The sequence below is a fragment of the Diceros bicornis genome, chromosome 17 (genome assembly GCF_020826845.1).
Source record: "Diceros bicornis minor isolate mBicDic1 chromosome 17, mDicBic1.mat.cur, whole genome shotgun sequence".
NCBI lineage: Eukaryota > Metazoa > Chordata > Mammalia > Perissodactyla > Rhinocerotidae > Diceros > Diceros bicornis.
This window is the reverse complement of record NC_080756.1, coordinates 19,087,851-19,108,160: the sequence shown is the minus strand read 5'-3', so window position 1 is coordinate 19,108,160 and position 20,310 is coordinate 19,087,851. Positions and strand designations below refer to the sequence as shown.

At 34.5% G+C, this 20,310-nt stretch overlaps 1 protein-coding gene across 6 annotated transcripts in view; it reads left to right on the top strand.

The window, feature by feature from the left end:
* ATF1 (activating transcription factor 1) overlaps window positions 1-7,349 on the top strand; it is a 52,757-nt gene extending 45,408 nt beyond the window's left edge. For 2 of the 6 annotated variants that reach the window (XM_058558278.1, XM_058558279.1), the window contains one exon: window positions 5,691-7,345. In XM_058558278.1, coding sequence (XP_058414261.1) covers window positions 5,691-5,835 — 145 coding nt within the window. In that variant the 3' untranslated portion in view covers window positions 5,836-7,345. Of the gene's footprint in view, window positions 1-1,710; window positions 1,832-5,690 lie in introns of all 6 variants that reach the window. The other 4 variants (XR_009222541.1, XM_058558281.1, XM_058558280.1 and 1 more) reach the window with 4 other exon arrangements.
* The last annotated feature ends 12,961 nt before the right edge of the window (window positions 7,350-20,310 follow it).

Below are 20,310 nucleotides of genomic sequence, written 5' to 3'. Positions count from 1 at the left end.
AGGATAATTTTCTAGATCAATAAAAATTGCCATAAAAGGACCAAATGGATGCATTTAATTACTTCAAGATAAAATGTTTCTTGACTAAAAACTAAGAGCAAGCCATCAATGTAAATGAACTTGGTAACAAGGCAGGGACTGTCTGTTGTTTTGGAGGTTTCAACAAACTCAGTAAGATAAGGAAATGAAGTAAGTTATGTAAATATTAGAAAAGAAGAATTGCGTTTGTTTGCTGATGATATGTTTGTGTACCTAGAAAACGCAAAAGACTTCTGAAAAATTACTTGAATGAGACTTCTCTTTCTGACAATATGACCTCAGCTACATAATATTTTTAAAAGCTTGATGAAATATGAAAATCTCTTTTGAAATGATTGGATGAACCTTCAGGGAAAGTAGAGAAATCTGTTGAGATTATGAAGGAAGCAGAAGCACAAGGTCCTGAGGTTAATAAGCACTGGAGCAGCCCTTGGATACCCTGGAGATAAATTCAGATCTTTGTGATTGGTACAGCTTTGGTGTGCAGAGGCGACTAGGGACAGAGCCTGGAGCCTTTGCAGACTGGGGAACGGGATCAGAGATTTTTCATGAGCTCAAAACCCAAGAAGTGCTATACCCATAAGCTGAGAATTGTAATTTAAAAACGGGTCTGGGTCCTAGCGCCCCCAGTTGCTTGGAAGAAAGCAGTCTCAACACAGGCTTTAATGAATTCCCATGCAGTGAGTTCTAACAAATACAAGTTGAAATATCACGGACTACCCAAGGAGTTAGGCCTCCATCGTGGTATGTGCCAAGCACTTATGTAATTTTCACAATGATGTTATTTCTTTTTATTTGAGATGAAGAAACAGGCCTTGAGAGGTTAAGGTACTTGCCCAAGGTTACACTGCTTAGTAAGTGATAGAGGTAGGATTTACACTCACAGGTCCAGGTTTCAGAGTCCAAAGTCTTAGGTAATACTACACTGCCTTTCAGGAACAAGAGCCAGCAGAAAGGGCAGACAACAGAACAAGTATTGTAAAGTCTTCAGTTATCTAATGGAGAAAGGGAAAGAAGTATGTCTGCTATATTTAAAGAAAAAAAAGATGTCATTGAAAATCATCAAAGATCAAGAGACTATAAGAATGATAACAATCATAAAAGAAAAATAAAACTTATTATTAGCAAAGATATATTTATCTGCTTAGAATATCTGTGAGAATCATCTACAAACTATTTATCTGAAAGCTTGAAAAAGAACCAGTTCTCTTCAACATTGTACTAGAAACCCTTGCCAATTTAGTAAAACAGGAAAAAAGGGAAAAAAATTAACAGGATTTAAATGAAAGAAGTAAAACTCTTACTATTTTTTATATGATTGCCTATTAAAAAAGAAAAACGAAATGGACTTACAGAAAAAAATGTTAGAAGTAATGAGTTTATAAGGTTGCTAGATATAAAATCAGTTTTCAAAAATCAATTGTATTTCTTTGTATCAGCAATAAAGAGTTTGGTAAATAATTATTTAAAAGATTTCATTTATGTTATCAACAAATAAAATACCTGAGAATAAATCTAACAAAAGATGTCCAGGACATTTATGGAAAATATTGTAAAATGTTTTTGAAAGACATTAAGGAAGATCTAAATAAATGGAGAAATATACTATGTCCATAGATATGGAAACTCAGTATTATAAAGATGACTATTTTTCCTCCAATTGATCCATAGATACAATGCAGTTCCAATCAAAACCCAAACAGGTTGTTTGAAGAACTTGACAAGTTGATACTAAAATTTATAGAAGAGTTAAAGGGCCAAGAACAGCCAAAATATTCCAGACAAGAATAAGGTGAGGAGATATCAAGTTTTATTTAAAACTGTGATAATTAAAATAGTGTGCTACTGTCACTGAGATAAACAAAATGACCAACGAAATAGAGTAGAGAGCTCAGAAACAGATCCATGAACATGTGAAACCTTGATATGACAGATAGGGCAGATTATTGGGGGAAGGAGGGACTCATCAATAAATGCTGCTAGCATAAATAGTTATTTATTTGTGAAAAAAATATTGGATTTTTTCCTCACACCATACACAAAAATCATTCCAGAGGGATTAAAAACATAAATGTGAAAGATGAAATTTTATAACTTTTAGGTGAAAATATATAATCTTATGGTTTCAGGTATAGGAAAAGATTCCTTAAACAAAACAACACACACACAAACATTAACATAAAAGACTGATGAATCTTCATTAAAAATAACGTCTATTTATTCATCAAAAGATAACATAAAGCAAGTGAAAATATAAGCTTCAAACCTATAGAAGATATTTGCAACATATCTAACCAAAAAAAATTTGAAAACGTATAAAGATCTTCTAAATTAATAAGAAAAGTACAACCCAAGAGAAAAAAACTTGGCAAAATATATGAATAGGCATTTCTTAGAAAACAGGTGGCTAATAATCATATGAAAGATTATTCACCCTTATCAGTAATCAAAGAAATGAAAATTAATACCACACACTTAGATACCATTTATCCCCACCTAACTGGCAAAAATCTTAATGTATAACCAGGAGTTGGCAAGGATTTGGAACAATGGAACTCAGCTGTTTTAGTCTGTATGTGACTGAGAGAGACTTTTGCAGGAAGCATGCATAAGAACGTGAGAGACTTTTGCAGGTAGTATGTATAGGAATGTTAATAGCAGCAAAAATCAGGAAACAACCTAAATATCCATCAGTAACAGAATGTGTCCACAAATTGTGGTTATATTTCTACAATGTAATTGTGTTCATTTGTAATGATTGAGTGAATGATCACTTTAACATGAATAAATATTAGAAAAATAAAGTTGAGTGAAAACAAGTTGCAATAATACATAAAGTGTGATATTTTATAATAAATTTTAGAAAATAAGCAAACTGATAAATAATTTAGGGGCATATACATATGTACTAAAACTATGAGAATAAGTAAAAGACTGAAACTAGTAATTGCTTCTGGGCAAGAGGCGAGGGGGATTATGGAATCAGGAAATAGCACAGAGGGCCCTTCAACAGTATGGATAATATTTTCTCTTAATTAAGTTGGATATTAGGTTTACATGTGTTCATTTTATTATTATGCTTCATAACTTACATCTACACTACATATAATCTTTTGTATGGATACTTCGTAATAAAATTTTTGTAAACTACAGTAATTTATAAGGAAATTTAGTAAGGTGTTTTTCTACTATGAATTACCATTTTGAAAATAATAATGGGAAGTAATATTACATTCACATTAGTGACAACAACCATAAAATACTTAGTAAACTTAACAGGAAAGGCATAGAATCCACATTGAAAAAAATCTTACTGAGAGGTAATACAGTATCTGAACAAATAGAAAATATATGGTGTTCTTAGATGAAGACAGTTAATATAAAATGTTAATTCTTCCAAAATTCACATATAAATTTAATGTGATTCAAATTAGAATCTCTATAGATCTTTATGGAATTGGACAAAATAAGCTGAAAGTTTACATGGAAGAAATAAGTATCCAAGAATGGTCAAGAAATAAGTATCCAAAAATGGCCAAGAGATTACTTGTCTTGTTAAGGCATTGAAACATACTCTAAAGCCACTGTAATCAAAACGTGGTATCAGCACAGGGGCAGACAATAACATTAACAAACAGGATAGAGAGCCCAGAAATAGCTTCTTGTGCTAGTTAAGTACACTTGTAAAGGACGACTTATTTAATAAATGATATTGACACAGTCAAATCCACATCTGGAAGAAAATTAAATTAAACTCTTATTTTATACCATACATAAAAGTAATTACAGATGGATTAAAGACTTAATTGTGAAAACTTAAGCAATAAAATCTTTAAAATAAAATTTAGAGGGAAATCTATAGTATATAGCATTTTAATCTAAGCCAAGAAAAAGAGGCTAAAAAAGAGCATTTAGGGGCCGGCCCTGTGGCTTAGCAGTTAAGTGCGTGCGCTCCGCTGCTGGCAGCCCAGGTTCGGATCCCGGGCGCGCACTGACGCGCTGCTTGTCTGGCCATGCTGAGGCCACGTCCCACATACAGCAACTAGAAGGATGTGCAGCTATGACATACAACTATCTACTGGGGCTTTGGGGAGAAAAAGGGAAAAAAAAGGAGAAAGATTGGCAATAGATGTTAGCTCAGAGCCGGTCTTCCTCAGCAAAAAGAGGAGGATTGGCATGGATGTTAGCTCAGGGCTGATCTTCCTCACAAAATAAATAAATAAATGAATAAATAAATAAATAAGTAAATTAAATAAATAAATAAATAAAATTAAAAAGAGCATTTATGGCATAAGATATAAAAATATCAGAGTCAAATGGTAGATTAGAAAATAATGCAAAAACACATAAGGATTAATATGTATAATGCACACAGAGTTCTTAGGTTGTTTGTCTTTCTCATTATTTCTAATTGTAAAATGGGCAGAAGGGGGGCTGACCCCATGGTGTAGCGGTTAAGTGTGTGCACTCCACTGCTGGCAGCCCAGGTTCGGATCTCGGGCGTGCACCAACGCACTGCTTGTCATGCCATGCTGTGGTGGCGTCCCACATAAAGTGGAGGATGATGGGCACAGATGTTAGCTCAGGGCGGTTCTTCCTCAGTAAAATGAGGAGGATTGGCATGGATGTTAGCTCAGGGCTGATCTTCCTCACAAAAAAAAAGAAAAAAATGGGCAAAAGGTATGAATGGATGAAGGGTATGAATAGGCAGTTTACATAAGAGCAGATCTAAAAGACCAATAAACTTTTAAAAAGATGCTCAATCTCACTAGTAGTTAAGGAAATGAAAATTAATTAACAACGAAATGTCCACATGGCAAAGATCTGTGTACCAACATAGAAACATCATTAAAATGGTGTATGTAACAAAGCAAGTTGCAGATATTTACAATACATAGTATAAAAAAATACTCAAAATAATACTTTTTACTTTTATATGAATATAAAACTTGTATGTGACTGAGGATGTGTACAAAACTGAGTATCAAGCACTGTTTGTAATTAAAACTCAATAAATATAAATTAATTGAAAGAATCTGTGTGTCACAAGTTAACCAAAGGACCCATAAATTTCACTCCTTGGTATTTATCCAAGAGAAATGGGACATATGTTCACAAAGAGACTGGCACAAGAACATGCATAGCAGCTAAAACTAGAAACAGCCCAAGAGAATGGATCAACAAATTGTAGTGATATTCGTACAATGGAATATGCCCAGAAACACAAAGGGACAAACCACTGAACAGTAACATGGATGAGCCTCAAAAATATGAGTGAAAGGAGACCAGACACAAAAGTACATACTGTATGACTCTGTTGTGTGAAGTTCTAGAATAGGAAAAACTTCATCTGTGATGATAAAAATCAGAACAGTAGTTGTTTGGAGAGAGGACTGATCGGGAATGGGCATGAAGGAACTTTCTGGGGCAATGTTTTATGTCTTGATAGGCGTGTTGGTTATACAGGTATATGTAGTTGCCAAAACTGATTGAATTCTACACTTAAGATCTATGTATTTCACTATATATAGAGGATACTTTAATTTTTTAAATGAGGAAAAAAGGATGACCAGGGAAAATTACTGAAGTACATTTACCATTTAAAGAATGTGAATTTTTTTCTAACATTGGCTTTTAATGCTTATATTTAGAGAAGCTGCTCGAGAATGTCGCAGAAAGAAGAAAGAATATGTGAAATGTCTGGAAAATCGAGTTGCAGTCCTGGAAAATCAAAATAAAACTCTAATAGAAGAGTTAAAAACTTTGAAGGATCTTTATTCCCATAAAAGTGTTTGATTCTTAAGACAGAAAATATTTTTGTGGACTTGCCTAAAAATTAGATGGATTTCTTTTTAGTGAAGTTTTATAAATTAAAAGGTCAAAAATGAAGCTTTTTATTTAGGCTTTTGCAACTCAAAGATATCTTATGCAAGAGATCTGGTGACAGAGGATAAAGTGGAAAATGACCTCAAGGAAGTTACTGGCACAACTGGAAGCTCTGTACAAATTAAACATACTCAAGAAGCAGGAAGTGAACTTTCACCAATTTGAATTTTCTAAGTAACAAGAGTTGTCAGTAATCCAAAAATGGCAGATAAGATGAAATTTGGTAAATTGAATTTTTAAAAATAAATCAGTTTACCCTATAGGTTTGCATTTCTTACTGTTTCCTAAAATTTACCTTTTTCAGTTGTGTGTGTGTGTGTATTTTATTTCTGCCAATAAATTCTAAATTACAAATATAAAAGAAAAGCTAATACATAACAATGTATAAATTATGTGTTCTGATTATGTATACTTGTTCTATTGTCAGGTCTTTTAAATGGGTTTTTAAAAGTTTGTTTATTGGACTTGAGAGGGTTTTTGAGACTGGGTTAACTATTTTTGAGGCCTTGTCCTAAAAGGCATCTAAGGTACATGAATGGAGTGTGGTGATTTTGTAACATTTTTTATCAGAATGGAAAGAGAATTGTTTAAAAGTTTGATACTTTTAAATAGTTTGTTTTTTGGTTAATCTGGGAGTGGTGATTTTCTACAGATATATAATAAATTGGTTTTTGATTCTATAATTCTGTATGCAGTTGAATATACCTTACTTATTCTTTTGTGCTTTAATAGAATGGAATGTTTACAGGCCCTTGAGATGATATTAGAGTATTTTTCAAAAACCTTCTGAAAAGATGGACACCAAAGCTTCCAAGAGGATTTTATAATCGACTTAATGTAAGGTTTATCAGATTCTAAAATAGTACAGTTAAGGCAGTTTTACGTTAGAGACTATTTTGTAATGTAGTAAATGGTACATTTATAAGAAAAGTGACCGCCAATATATTTTTATAGCTAATCTTTATAAATTCTAAAGTTGAGTTTTTAATGATTATTTTAAATGTTTATATAGTTTTAGTAAAATAATATTTTGCATCTTAAAGTATGATTTTTATATTATGGGAAGTGAAGTTTTCAGATTGGCTAACATTTGAATTGTAAGTTTTGTATGCAGTTTATCCAAAGTTCAAAAATGCTGTCAGTACACCAGTGTTTAACCTCTGTATCCCAATTTGTATACACTTTGAAATTGTACTGCAAAACTATTGTGCTCATCTTATACAATATGTATCATATTGTTGTCTATGAAATTAAAGAACATTTGATAAAATTAAGTTTGCTGAATGTAAAATATATTGCTTGATAATGAATGACAAACTTCCTCTTAGCCATTCTGTTAATTATACTAACTATAATGCATTTCTAGTTTTAAAATGAGAATAAATTTACAGTTTTGTTCTACACGACCTATTTTAAGAGAGGATATGTTTATATGTTTTGATTCAGTCAGAACCAATTATAATAAACTAAATTTTTTGTTCTGCAAGTGTTGAGGACATAGTTACGGAGCCTGTTCTGTAGAAATCTTAACCGGATTGATAAATTTGTGATTAATCCTAATGAAAAATTTCATTAACAGAGTCTTTTAAGATGGGACTCCATTGACTGGGCAGCAGTTTATGAAAAGAAAAAAAAAGTTTGATCACCGGTGGGATTACTTATATCACTTATTATCGTGTGTCAGGCAGAGTCTCAATCTAGTAGCCCATTAGGCCTGAAGAATATGAAGAGGTATAGATAGGGTCACTGGGTGATACAAGAGTGTTTTAAAAGATAATATATTGGGTAGATGTTACACTTGGCTGCAATATAGGTAGTGTAGTTCTTAGTGCCTTAACAGCTGGACATCCATAAATATTTATAAACTCTCTACTGGCTTCAGACTTCTGGTGTAGGGCCTTGCTCACTAGATCAAGTTACCTAGTCAAGCTGTATGTAACAGGCATGGGCAAGCCACTGATGATTCCATATGCATACAAAATTATCTTCCTAGATGTTTTTCTAATTGAATCCAGTGTGGGGCTTGTGAAATTTTAAAGGTGATTATAGTCCAAATCTGAAATGAGACTTCAAAAGTTCAACAGACCAATGAAATTATTTCCCTAGCTCAACTTACTATTTTATGTAAATTTATTATCAATTTATTAATTTATATATTGATGGAAATACATTATTGCCCATGAACACATCTTAAGCATATAAAATAAGATATCCCTTTAATTTTATTGACTAGAGCATGAAAAATGGGCATGTGTTAGAGCTTTAGAAATCTTACTATATTTGTTTATTCCTTCAGCAATTATTATATCAAAGTTACTGGTTAAACCTGTATTTTCCTCTAGTTAAAACTGTTGACATAGGAAAGGATATAAAAATATATATTACAGCTTGGACGTATGTAGTTGTCATAATGGCAGTTCAAATTCCCAGAAAAGATGCTGTAAATGATATAAAGTGAGTAAAATTTGACTAAGGGCTTGATAGCTAATTTCAAGGAAAAGTCACAGGTTATAGTGAAAAAAAATGTCCAAGTATATCAAAATCTAATTGCATTAATCATATAACTATTTATTATACAAAGTAGGTTTTTATTTTTAATACTGCTTGTTTTTACTATAAAACAAAATGAAGGAATACTTACGTCAAGGTTGTAGAATGCAGAAGCCTGCTCTAGGGAGAGTTTGGCAGGAATCTTTGAGGGACAGTAATTTAGAGAAGGTTTAAGCCATTTAACTGCTTTCTTTTTTTGTTTGTTTATTGTGGTAACATTGGTTTATAACATTGTATAAATTTCAGGTGTACTTCACTATACTTCTATTTCTGTATGGATTACATCATGTTCTCATGTTCACCACCCAAATACTAATTACAATCCATCACCACACACGTGCATAATTATCCTTTTTGCCCTCCTACCCCCCTTCCCCTCTGGTAACTGCTTGCTTTTTAAGAGACAGATTCTGATACCTCTATCCCCCTTTTGTCAGTAACTTCTTTGCAGCAAACATAGGTAGGCCTTAGAGATTGAAGCTTTGCCGTTTCATGGTTGAGAGCCTTTCTCTCAAAATTGACAGGATTTATATGGTAGTTTGCTGCCTTCAGTAAGTATATAGATGAGTTTTTTACTGGTGAGTTATGTAAATATGTATCAATTTAAATTGTTATAAATCCAGGGTTACCTATATACATAATATAACCAGTCATACCATTTCCTCAATAACTACTCTTTGTTGATTGCTTATTCTGCACCAGAAACTGTATTAAAGTAATGACATTCATTCATTCAGCAAGTATTTCTTGAAGGCCTTTTATATGTCAAGCATTACTAGGAAAAGAGCGATTATAGCTCTTGTGGAACTTAGTCATCCTGTGAGACTGGTACTTGCCTGAGGTTGTATGAGCATTAACAACTAGGGATCTGGTATTTAAACCTAATCTCCAACCACTCAATCTAAAATAGTAGTCTCTCCCACCCCCGCCCCTGCAACACACACCTTTATTAAACTCTAGGGGGAGACTGTTTCTTTTGTGCTCTTCCGTATCCCCCCAGTCTAGGGCAGGGCTTAACTGGTTCAGAGGAGTGCTCCATAATGTTTATTAAATGAATGATGGTCAGGGGTTCAAACTCACTAAGGCACAGAGAGGTTTGATACTTTGCCCAAGGTCACACAGTAAATAACAAAACTAAGGTGCAGACCTAGGTCTGATCAACTCCAAAGTCTGTGGTCTTAACTACCAGAATGTACCTTCTTACCTTGTTGAAGAGTCTGAAAAGCTTGGTTCCATTATATCTTTATGCACCCATAATGAAAGATTTTAAAAGTTCTATTTAAATGTGTCCACTAGATGGCAACCTCTATTTTAAAATCACAGTAGTTTTACAAACTTTAAATATAAATATATAGTGAACTACACTTTAACTTAAATCCTGTGCACCCACCATCCAGAATTAATAAATGTTAACGTTTTGTTATCTTCAGATCATTTTCTGAAGAAGAAAAATGCACAGATGAACTCCCCACCTTTCTGTCCCTAATCCAATTTCCCTCCCTAAAGGAAACCACTATCATGAGTTTAGTGTGGATCCAGACCTTTTTTTTTATATTTGCTTCATGAATCCATAAATGACACAAGTCCGACTGTAGTATCTTTTTTAGACATTCATAAAGGTACCATTCTCTAAATGAAAGGTGAAGCAGACCAAAGAAAACTTAGGATTTTAGCTATAGTAATTTAACACTTTGTTTTTGAAAAAACTAAGCATCAAAGCATTTTATTTTCAACTGACAACTCTTAGAATTTAATATCACATCTGGGAAAAAAATGCCAAAAAAATTTCTTTTTAATTCAGAAAACATTATGTGAATAACACACTAAGTTTATTAAACACTAAACGAAACTGACTTAGACTTTCTAATGGTGAATTTTTTTTTTTTTTTGAGGAAGATCAGCCCTGAGCTAACATCCGTGCTAATCCTCCTCTTTTTGCTGAGGAAGACCAGCTCTGAGCTAACATCTATTGCCAATCATCCTCCCTTTTTTTCCCCCCAAAGCCCCAGTAGATAGTTGTATGTCATAGTTGCACATCCTTCTAGTTGCTGTATGTGGGACTCGGCCTCAGCATGGCCGGAGAAGCGGTGCGTTGGTGCAGGCCCGGGATCTGAACCCGGGCCGCCAGTAGCGGAGCGCGCACACTTAACCGCTAAGCCATGGGGCCAGCCCCTTCTAATGGTGAATTTTAAAAAGAAAAAGGCCATATCACTTCTTTGCCCACTACACATTGCCATCATAAATAAGTAATCAAATATAATTTCTATGAATTAACTATGTACAAAGCATTGTGCTTGGTGAAGGATACCGAATAAACATGAAACATGGCCTTTCACAAGCTCAAACTACTTGTGAAAATGACAAATAAAACAAAAGTGCCATCTACTTTTCACTATATCATTGTACCTAGTAAAAAATCTAGAATTCTATGCCTAGTAAAAACACTCATCAATCCAAAAGAAGACAAGGAAGGAAAGAAAAGAAACAAACAGGCAGGACAAACTGCCCAAAATAAAATGGTAGAAATCTATGTGTTTCATAATAAATGTAAATGCACCGGGCATTTTAAGTATCAAAGATGGTCATGTTGAACTAGGAAACAAAATCCAGCTGTGTGTTGTTTATAAGGGGTAAATCTAAAATACAAGCATACAGGAAGGTTGAAAGTAAAAGCACCGAAAAAGTTATACCAGTCAAACACTAGCCAAAAGAAAGTGCTGGTATAGCTGTATTTATATTGAACAAAATAGACTTTAAAGAACAAATTATTACTTGGGACAAAGATGATCACTATAAAATGATAAAATATTCAATTCATCTGTAAGATAAAACACGTCTAAACGTGAATGCACCTAATAATGCAAAGTCAGGATGTTAAGCAAAACGTAGAAATATATTGAGAAGAAAAATTCACTATCTTAGTAGATTTTTAGCATACCTCTCATAATTTATACAAAAAGCAGGAAAATAATCAGCAAAGACATAGATTTGAACAATTAAAAAAATTTGACCTAATTTACTGAATTTCATCAACTATTAAGCCACCATTGACAACTATTAAACCACCATTGATTGTAAGGCACACTATTATCCTAAATACCAAGAAAGATAAACCACTGCAGTTAAACTGTGATGTGCCACTGATGGCCAGATAGTTACTGATTTCAGAGATGTTTAAATGTGAAAATTGTGCATCTTTATAATCAATGAAATTCGATGTAGAATACACGACTAGAAATAGTTCTTTTCAAACACATAAGAGTGTTTCTGAAAGTAGAACCATATATAGGGCAATAAAGTAAGTCTCAACAAATTTTCAAAGGATTGGTTTCATATAGACTATGTTCCATTGATCTATATGTGTCTATCCTTTCATCAAAACCACTCTATCTTGATTACTGTAGCTTTATAATTAGTCTTGAAATCAGGTAGTATGAATTCTTCCTTATATTTTTTTGTTTTTTTCCCCAAAATTGTGTTGGCTATTCTAGTTCCTTTGCCTTTCTACATAAATTTTATTTTTTATTATTTTTTTTTAATTTTAATTTAATTTAATTTTTTTATTTCCCCCAAAGCCCCAGTAGGTAGTTGTATGTCATAGTTGCACATCCTTCTAGTTGCTGTATGTGGGACGCGGCCTCAGCATGGCCGGAGAAGTGGTGTGTCGGTGTGTGCCCGGGATCTGAACCCTGGGCTCCAGCATCGGAGCACGTGCCCTTGGGCTCCAGCATCGGAGCACGTGCACTTAACCGCTAAGCCACGGGGCTGGCCCTCTACATAAATTTTAGAATCAGCTTGTCTGTATCTATAAAAAAAAATCCTGCTGGGATTTTGATTGGGGTTGTGTTAAACCTACATATAGATCAATTGCAGAAGAACTGACATCTTAACAATATCGAGGCTTCCAATCCATAAACACAGTATATCTCCATTTATTTATGTCTTCTTTGATTTTTTTCTTCAGTGTTTTGTAGTTTTTGGCATAAAGACCATGCAAGTATTTTGTTAGATATAGACCTAATTACTATTTCCTTTTCTTTTTTGTTTTTGTAGTTATTTTAAATGTCTAAATTTCAGTTTTCAGTTGTTTCTGGCTAGTATATAGAAAGAGGCCTTGTGTTCTGCAATCTTACTGAATTCACTTCTCAGTTCTAGGAGGTTTTTTATTTTTGGTAGATTTTGTTTTTCTGTGTAGATAATGTCATCTGTGAATAGCGACAGTTTTATCTCTTTAAAATCTGTATGCTTTTAATTTATCTTGTTTTATTGTACTGCCAGGATTTCTAGTATGATGTTAAACAGGATTGGTAAGAGTGGGCTTTCTCAGTTTGGTCCCAATCTTAGGGGGCAGTCACTCAGTCTTAACATTAAGTATAATATAGGCTGTAGGATTTTTTCGTAGAAGCTCTTTCTCAGTTTAGAGGAGTTTCCTTCTATTCCTAGTTCATGAGATTTTTTATCAAGGATAGATGTTGAATTGTATCAAATGCTTTTTCTACATCCATTAATATGATCATGTGGCTTTTCTTCATTAGTCTGTTTACATGGTTTTTTTGTTATAGTTATTAGTGTCGTCGAGTGGATTCCAACTGCTAGTGACCCTGTGTACAGCTGAGCGGAATCCTGCCCAGTCTTTCTGGGCCATCCTCTCACCTTCCGGCACTATATCAGACAATGCTCCACTGCTATTCACAGGGTTTTCACGGCCAATTTTTTCGGAAGTGGGTGGCCAGGTCCTTCTTCCTCGTCTGGAAGCTCTGCTGAAACCTGTCCACCTTGGGTGACCTTGCTGGTATTTGAAATACCCGGTGCATAGATTTCCGCATCACGACAACACGCAACCACCACAGTATGACAACTGACAGACGGATGGTATGGTTCCCTGACCAGGAAACAAACGCCAGGTGGCGGCTGTGAGTGCAGAATCTTAAGCACTGGACCACTAGGGCGGGCTGTTTATATGGTAGATTTTGTTAACTGACTTTCTAATCTTGCATTATCAGGATAACTACCACTTGGTCATGATGTATAATCATTTTTATATAATTCTGGACTTGATCTGCTAATATTTTATTGAAGATTTTTGTGTCTCTGTTCATGAGGGATATTGGTCTGCAGTTTTCTGTTCTTGTAATGTCTCTGTCTGGTTTTGGTATCAGGGTGATGCTGGCTTCATTTAAAGAGTTGCTATTAAAGAATTATAATTCATATTTTTAAGTGTGATAATGGTGTTGCAATTATGTTTTAAAATACTTTATATTTTTGAAATAAATATTAAAATATAGACAAAATTATATGATTCTTGGAATTTACTTTGAAATAATTTTGGTAGTGGAGGAAAGTAGAGATATAAATGTAGCAAGATTGGCCATGATATGATAATTGCCAAAGCTGTGTGATGGGCACATGGGGTTTATTATTCTATTCTATTTTTGTATATATTTTACATTTTCCATACAAAAACAGTTTAAAAACTAAATAAATGGTGCTGGAACTATTGGTTATTCACATAGGAACAAAAGGAAATTGGATTCCTACCTCACACCATACATAAAAATCAATTCCAGGTGGATGGAAGACTTAAATATAAAAGACAAAAACTATAAAACCTTTAGAAGATAATGTAAGGAACAGCTTTATGACTTCAACTTACAGAAGGATTTCTTAAGCAAATCACAGAAAGTACATCCTAAACAAGTCACAAAAGGTACAAAACAAAGGGAAACATTGCTAGATTCAGTTACGTTAAAATTAAGAATTTCTATTCATCAGAAATAAGTCAACTAAGCAGTAGAAAATAAATAATAAAAATTAGAGCAGAAATCAATGAAATTGAAAACAGGAAATCAATGGAAGAAATCAATGAAACCAAAAGCTGGTTCTTTGAAAAGCTTAATAAAATTGATAAGCCTCTAGCAAGGCTAACTAAGAAAAAAAGCAAGAGGACAAAAATTAATACTAGAACTGAAAGAGGGGACATCATTACAGATCCTGTGGACATTAACAGAATAATAAAGGAATGCTTTAAACTCTTTGCCAACAAATTTGATAACCTAGATGAAATGGAGCAATTCCTTGAAAGATGTAATCTGACAAAACTCACACAAAAAGAAATAGACCATCTGAATAGGCCTATATCTATTAAAGAAATGGAATTAATAATGAATAATCTTCCAAAACATAAAGTACTAGACCCAAATGGGTTCACTGGTGAATTTTACCAAACATTTAAGGCAGAAATTATACTCTCTACAATCTTTTTCAGAAGGTATAAACAGAAAGAATATTTCCTAACTCATTCTATGAGGCTAGCATTACCCTAAAACCAAAACCAGACAAAGATATTACAAGAAAAGAAAACTACAGAGCAATATCTCACATGAACATAGATGCAAAAATACTCAATAAAATATTAGCAAATCAAATCCAACAATATACAAAAAGAATTACACACCATGACCAAGTGGGATTTATCCAAGGTATGCAAGGCTAGTTCAACATTTGAAAATCAATGTAATCTATCACAACAGGCTAAAGAAGAAAAAATTCACATAATCATATCAATAGATGCAGAAAAAGCATTTGACAAAATCCAACACCCATCCACAATAAAAATTCTCAGTAAACAAGTAATAGAGAGGAACTCTCTCAACTTGATAAATATCTACAAAAAACCTACAACTAACATTATACTTACTGGTGAGAAACTCAAAGCTTTCCCACTAAAATCAGGAACAAGGTAAGGATGTCCCCTCACAACTGATTTTCAACATTGTACTGTAAATCATAGCTAATGCAACAAGACAAGAAAAGGAAATAAAAGTTATACAGATGGGGAAGGAAGAAATAAAACTGTCTTTGTTCACAGGTGACATGATTGTTAGAAAATCCAAAAGATTCAACAAAGAAACTCCTGGAACTAATAAGTGATTACAGCCGATTTATAGGATACAAGGTTAATATACAAAAGTCAATTGCTTTCATATATACCAGCAGTGAATAATTGGAATTTGAAATTAAAAATACAATACCATTTACATTAGCACCCCCAAAAAAGAAATACTTGGGTATAAATCTAACAAAATATGTACAAGATCTATATGAGGAAAACTACAAAACTCTGATAAAAGAAATCAAAGAACTAAATAAATGGAGAGGTATTCCACGTTAATGGATAGAAAGACAATATTGTCAAGATGACAGTACTTCCCAACTTGGTCTACAGATTCAATGCAAACTCAATAAAAATTCCAGCAAATTATTTTGTGGCTATCAATAAACTGATTCTAGAGGTTATAGAGAGAGGAAAAGACCCAGAATAGACAACACAATACTGAAGCAGAAGAACAAGGTTGGAGGACTGACAATACCTGACTTCAAGATATAAGGCTACAGAAATCAAGACAGGGTGGTATTGGTGAAAGGACAGACAAATAGATCCATGGAACAGAATAAAGAGCCCAGAAATAGACTCACATAAATAAAGTCAACTATCATCAACAAAAGAGCAAAGGCAATACAATGGAGCAAAGACAGTCTTTTCAACAAACAGTTCTGGAACAATTGGACACCCAAATGAAAAAAATGAATTTAGACACAGACCTTACATCCTTCACACAAATTAATTCAAAATGGATCACAGACCTAAATGTAAAACACAAAAGTATAAAATTCTTAGAACATAACATAGGAGAAAATCTAGATGACCTTGGGTTTGGCAATGACTCTTTAGATGCAACACCAAAGGTATGATCCATGAAAGAAAGAATTGATAAACTGGACTTCATCAACATTAAAAATTTCTGCTCTGCAAAAGACAGTGTGAAGACAATGAAAAGACAAGCCACAGACTGGGAGAAAATATTTGCCAAAGACATATTTGATAAAGGACTGTTATCCAAAATATACAAAGAACTCTTAAAACTCATCAATAAGACTACAACCCGATTAAAAAATGGGCCAAAGACCTTAACAGACACTTCATCAAAGAAGATATATAGGTGGCAAATAAGCATATGAAACGATGCTTCTCATCATATGTCATCAGGGAAATGCAAATTAAAACAACAAGATATCACTACACACCTATTAGAATGGCCAAAACCCAAAACACTCATAACACTAAATGCTGATGAGGATGTGGAGAAACACGAACTCTCATTCATTGTTAGTGGGAATGCAAAATGGTACAGCCACTTTGGAAGACAGTTTGGCAGTTTCTTACAAAACTAAACATACTCTTATCATATGATCCAGCAGTTGCACTCCTTGGTATTTACCGAAAAGAGTGGAAAACTTATGTTCACACAAAAACCTGCATGCAGATGTTTCTAACAGCTTTATTCATAATTGCCAAAACTTGGAAGCAACCAATATCTCCTTCAATAAGTGAATGGATAAATAAATTGTGGTACATCCAGACAATGGAATATTATTGAGGACTAAAAAGAAATGAGCTATCAAGCCATGAAAGACATGGAGGAAACTTAAATGCATATTACTAAGTGAAAGAAGCCAATCTGAAAAGGCTACATACTGTATGATTCCCATTATATGACATTCTGGAAAAGGCAAAACTATGGAGACAGTAAAAAGATCAGGGGCTGCCAGTTAATGAAATCGATAAGACAAAGATAAATAAAAGACCTAAATGGTACTTAATATGAGATAATTAATGAATGTCCCCTAAATATATAAGAAGATATTCAAAATCTCAAACTTGTTCAAAATGAGGAAAACGCAGATTGAAACCATGAGTTATCAACTCATCTCCATAAGATTGGTAAAAAATTAAAAGGTGTTGGTGATAATATGAACAGTGGGAACATTTATATGCTGCCAGTTGGATAATTTATCGGTACAACATTTTGGAAAACAATTTGGCATTATTTAGATAAGGTGACGGTGTGTATTCTCTATGACTCAGCAATCCCAACCTGGTATAAAGTCCAGAGAATCTCATGCTCATATGCATAACGATATTAGTTGTAATAGCAAAAATCTGGAAACAATTCAAACGTCCATCAATAACAGATTCCAATGTAGATAAATACATTGTGGCATATTCACACCATGTGTATGGTAAAAATAAATGAATTACAGTTATAGATAACCACATGAATGAATGTTAAGAACCTAATACTGAATGAAGCGAAGCTAGCTGCAAAAGAAAATTCATTGTATGATTCAATTTACATAAAGTTCAAAAACACGCAAAGCTAAACAATATATTGTTTAGAGCAGCACTGTCCAATAGAACTCTCTGCAATGATGCAAACAGGCAGCCACTAGCCACGTGTGGCTGTTGAGCACTTAAAATATAGCTAACGTGACTGAGGAACTGAATTTTTATTTAATTAAATTTAAATTTAAATTGTCACCTGTGGCTAGTGGCTACCATATTGTACAGCCAGGTTTATAAAGAGAATCAATGGAATAATAAATACAAAATTCAGAATATTGGTTATTTCTAAGGGAAAGAGAAAGGGATAGAATCAAGGAGGGGTACACAGGAGATTTCAAAAATAACAATACACTTCTTTTTCTTAAATGGGTATCCTTGTATTGTTATTCTTTAAACTGTATATAAACTGTACTATAAAAGTTTTTTCATACCATTTAAATATTTAATAAAACAAAAATAGAGAATGAGGTGGTAGGTTCATGGATGTTTATATTGTTATTATTTAAAGTCTACATAATAAAATATCTTTATTTAAAAGATTTCTAGTACTAACTCAGATATGCCCGAAGTGGAGAAGGACAACTAGAAAGAATAAAACCTCCCCCAACTCCAGACCCAGTCAACCCTGTCCCCCCTAAATGCCCCCAGCCAACCCCTGAACCCAGCACTAACGCCCTCATCCTCCTTCAAAGTAGGGGAAAAAAGATGTATTACCTGTTGCTGCATAACAGATATTCCAAAACTTAGTGACTTAAAACAAAAATTTGTTATCCCACAGTTTCTGTGGGTCAGATATCTTGAGTGTGGCTTAGAGGGGTGACTCTGGCTTAAGGTCTCTCATGAGGTTGCAGCTAGGGTGTTAGCCAGAACTCTGGTCTCATCTAAAGGTTTGACCCAGGGGAAGATCTGCTTCCCAGCTCACTCATGTGGTGTGGTATGATTTGGCTCTTCATGGGCCGTTAGATTGAGGACTTCAGTTCCTCATTGGCTACTGCTGGAGGCCACTCCATAGGGCCATAGGGCAGCTCATAACATGGCAGCCAGCTTCCCTCAGAGCAAGAGAGCTAGAGAGAATGGTCAAGACAGAAGTCACAATCTCTTTATAACCTAATCTCAGAATTGATAGCCCATTACCTCTGCCCACTTTCTATTTGCTAGAAGCATGTCACTAAATCCAGCCAACACTAAAGAGGTGGGGACCAAACAAAGGTGTGAATACTAGGAAACAGGGCTAGTTGGAGGCTATTTTGGAGGCTGCCTACCACACCAGAGGATATTTTGCTGATGGGAGTGAGCCCACAAAGAAAGGAAGTGACAATGCAGGAGAGAGGAGTGAAGACCTGGAAAAGACAGAGGAAATCCAGGCGCAGGACCTTTGCAGTTACTGGTCCACTGCATTTTTCACTGCCCTTTCATAACTTGGCTGCATGCACCTGTTTTTGAGCAGGATATGTAAAAGAAATCTGTTGAATCTCTGTTATCTGTCACAGCAAGACCCATCATCGTGCCCTACTTACAAAGCCATATGCAATCTAATCACACCCTGCACACACAGAAACACACGCCAACTGCGTTTCCCTTCTTTCAGGTATCACCTTCCAATGACATGTTTGGGGAACAGGAAATTTGTTTCTTGTCTGCCCTTGGGTCAGTTCATGCTGCCACTCATTTCTCCAATATCACCTGCCTCCCAACCACTGATTCCAACTCAGCCCTGAGCTTCTTTTCCCTTTCCCACGTGTCACCATCTGTAAGCTCCAACTAATAGCCTCCTTTGATTTAATGCTGCCAACCATGACAACCTCAGAAAGATGATATGAGCAAGGTGGCTGTCCTTTTACTGACCCCTACTTTAATTCCCCACTACGTGACCAACCTCCCAGACTACCACAGCCCACATTGTTCCCTTGTTACTGAAGGTGTGGGTTAACAGAGGCAACCTTCAGCACAGCTCAAGATAGCAACGATAAAACAATATAAAACCAAATATTAGACATCATTGTTCTTAAAAACCGTAGGTCAACCCACCACAGTGAAACTCGCAGACATCTTTTTGGCTCAGGCCTGGCCTTCTGCTATGTTGTTGGGCTGCCTGCTTCTTTCCTCCCTCTTCTCGGCTTCCTTTTGCACACTGAAAAATTTCTCTTCACTGTGCTGAGCAATCAACACCCTTACCCCTAAGTATGAAGCAGGCTTCAGGCCTACTACTGCATATCCAAAAACCATATTAAATAGCTCTGCTAAAAGGAAGAAAGGCCATACACGTTGATTCTGGACTCAAAACAGAATCAAATCAAATACAAAACCAGGAAAAAGCCTTCAACATAGTTTTTTCTCTTACATATCCTGACCAAAAATCTTAAGGCATGGTTTCTCTCTTCAGTCTTTGTAAGATAACAGAAAACAGTAAAAATAATAATAAAATTATATACTCACACATTACATTACTATTATTGTGATGATTAATTTTATGTGTCAACTTGACTGGGCTAAAGGATGCCAAATAGCTGGTAAAATATTATTTCTGGGTATGTCTGTGAGGGTGATTCTGGAAGAGATTAGCATTTGAATTCGTAGACTGAGTAAAGAAGATCTGCCCTCACCAATGTGGATGGGTGTCATCCAATCCACTGAGGGCCCAAACGGAACAA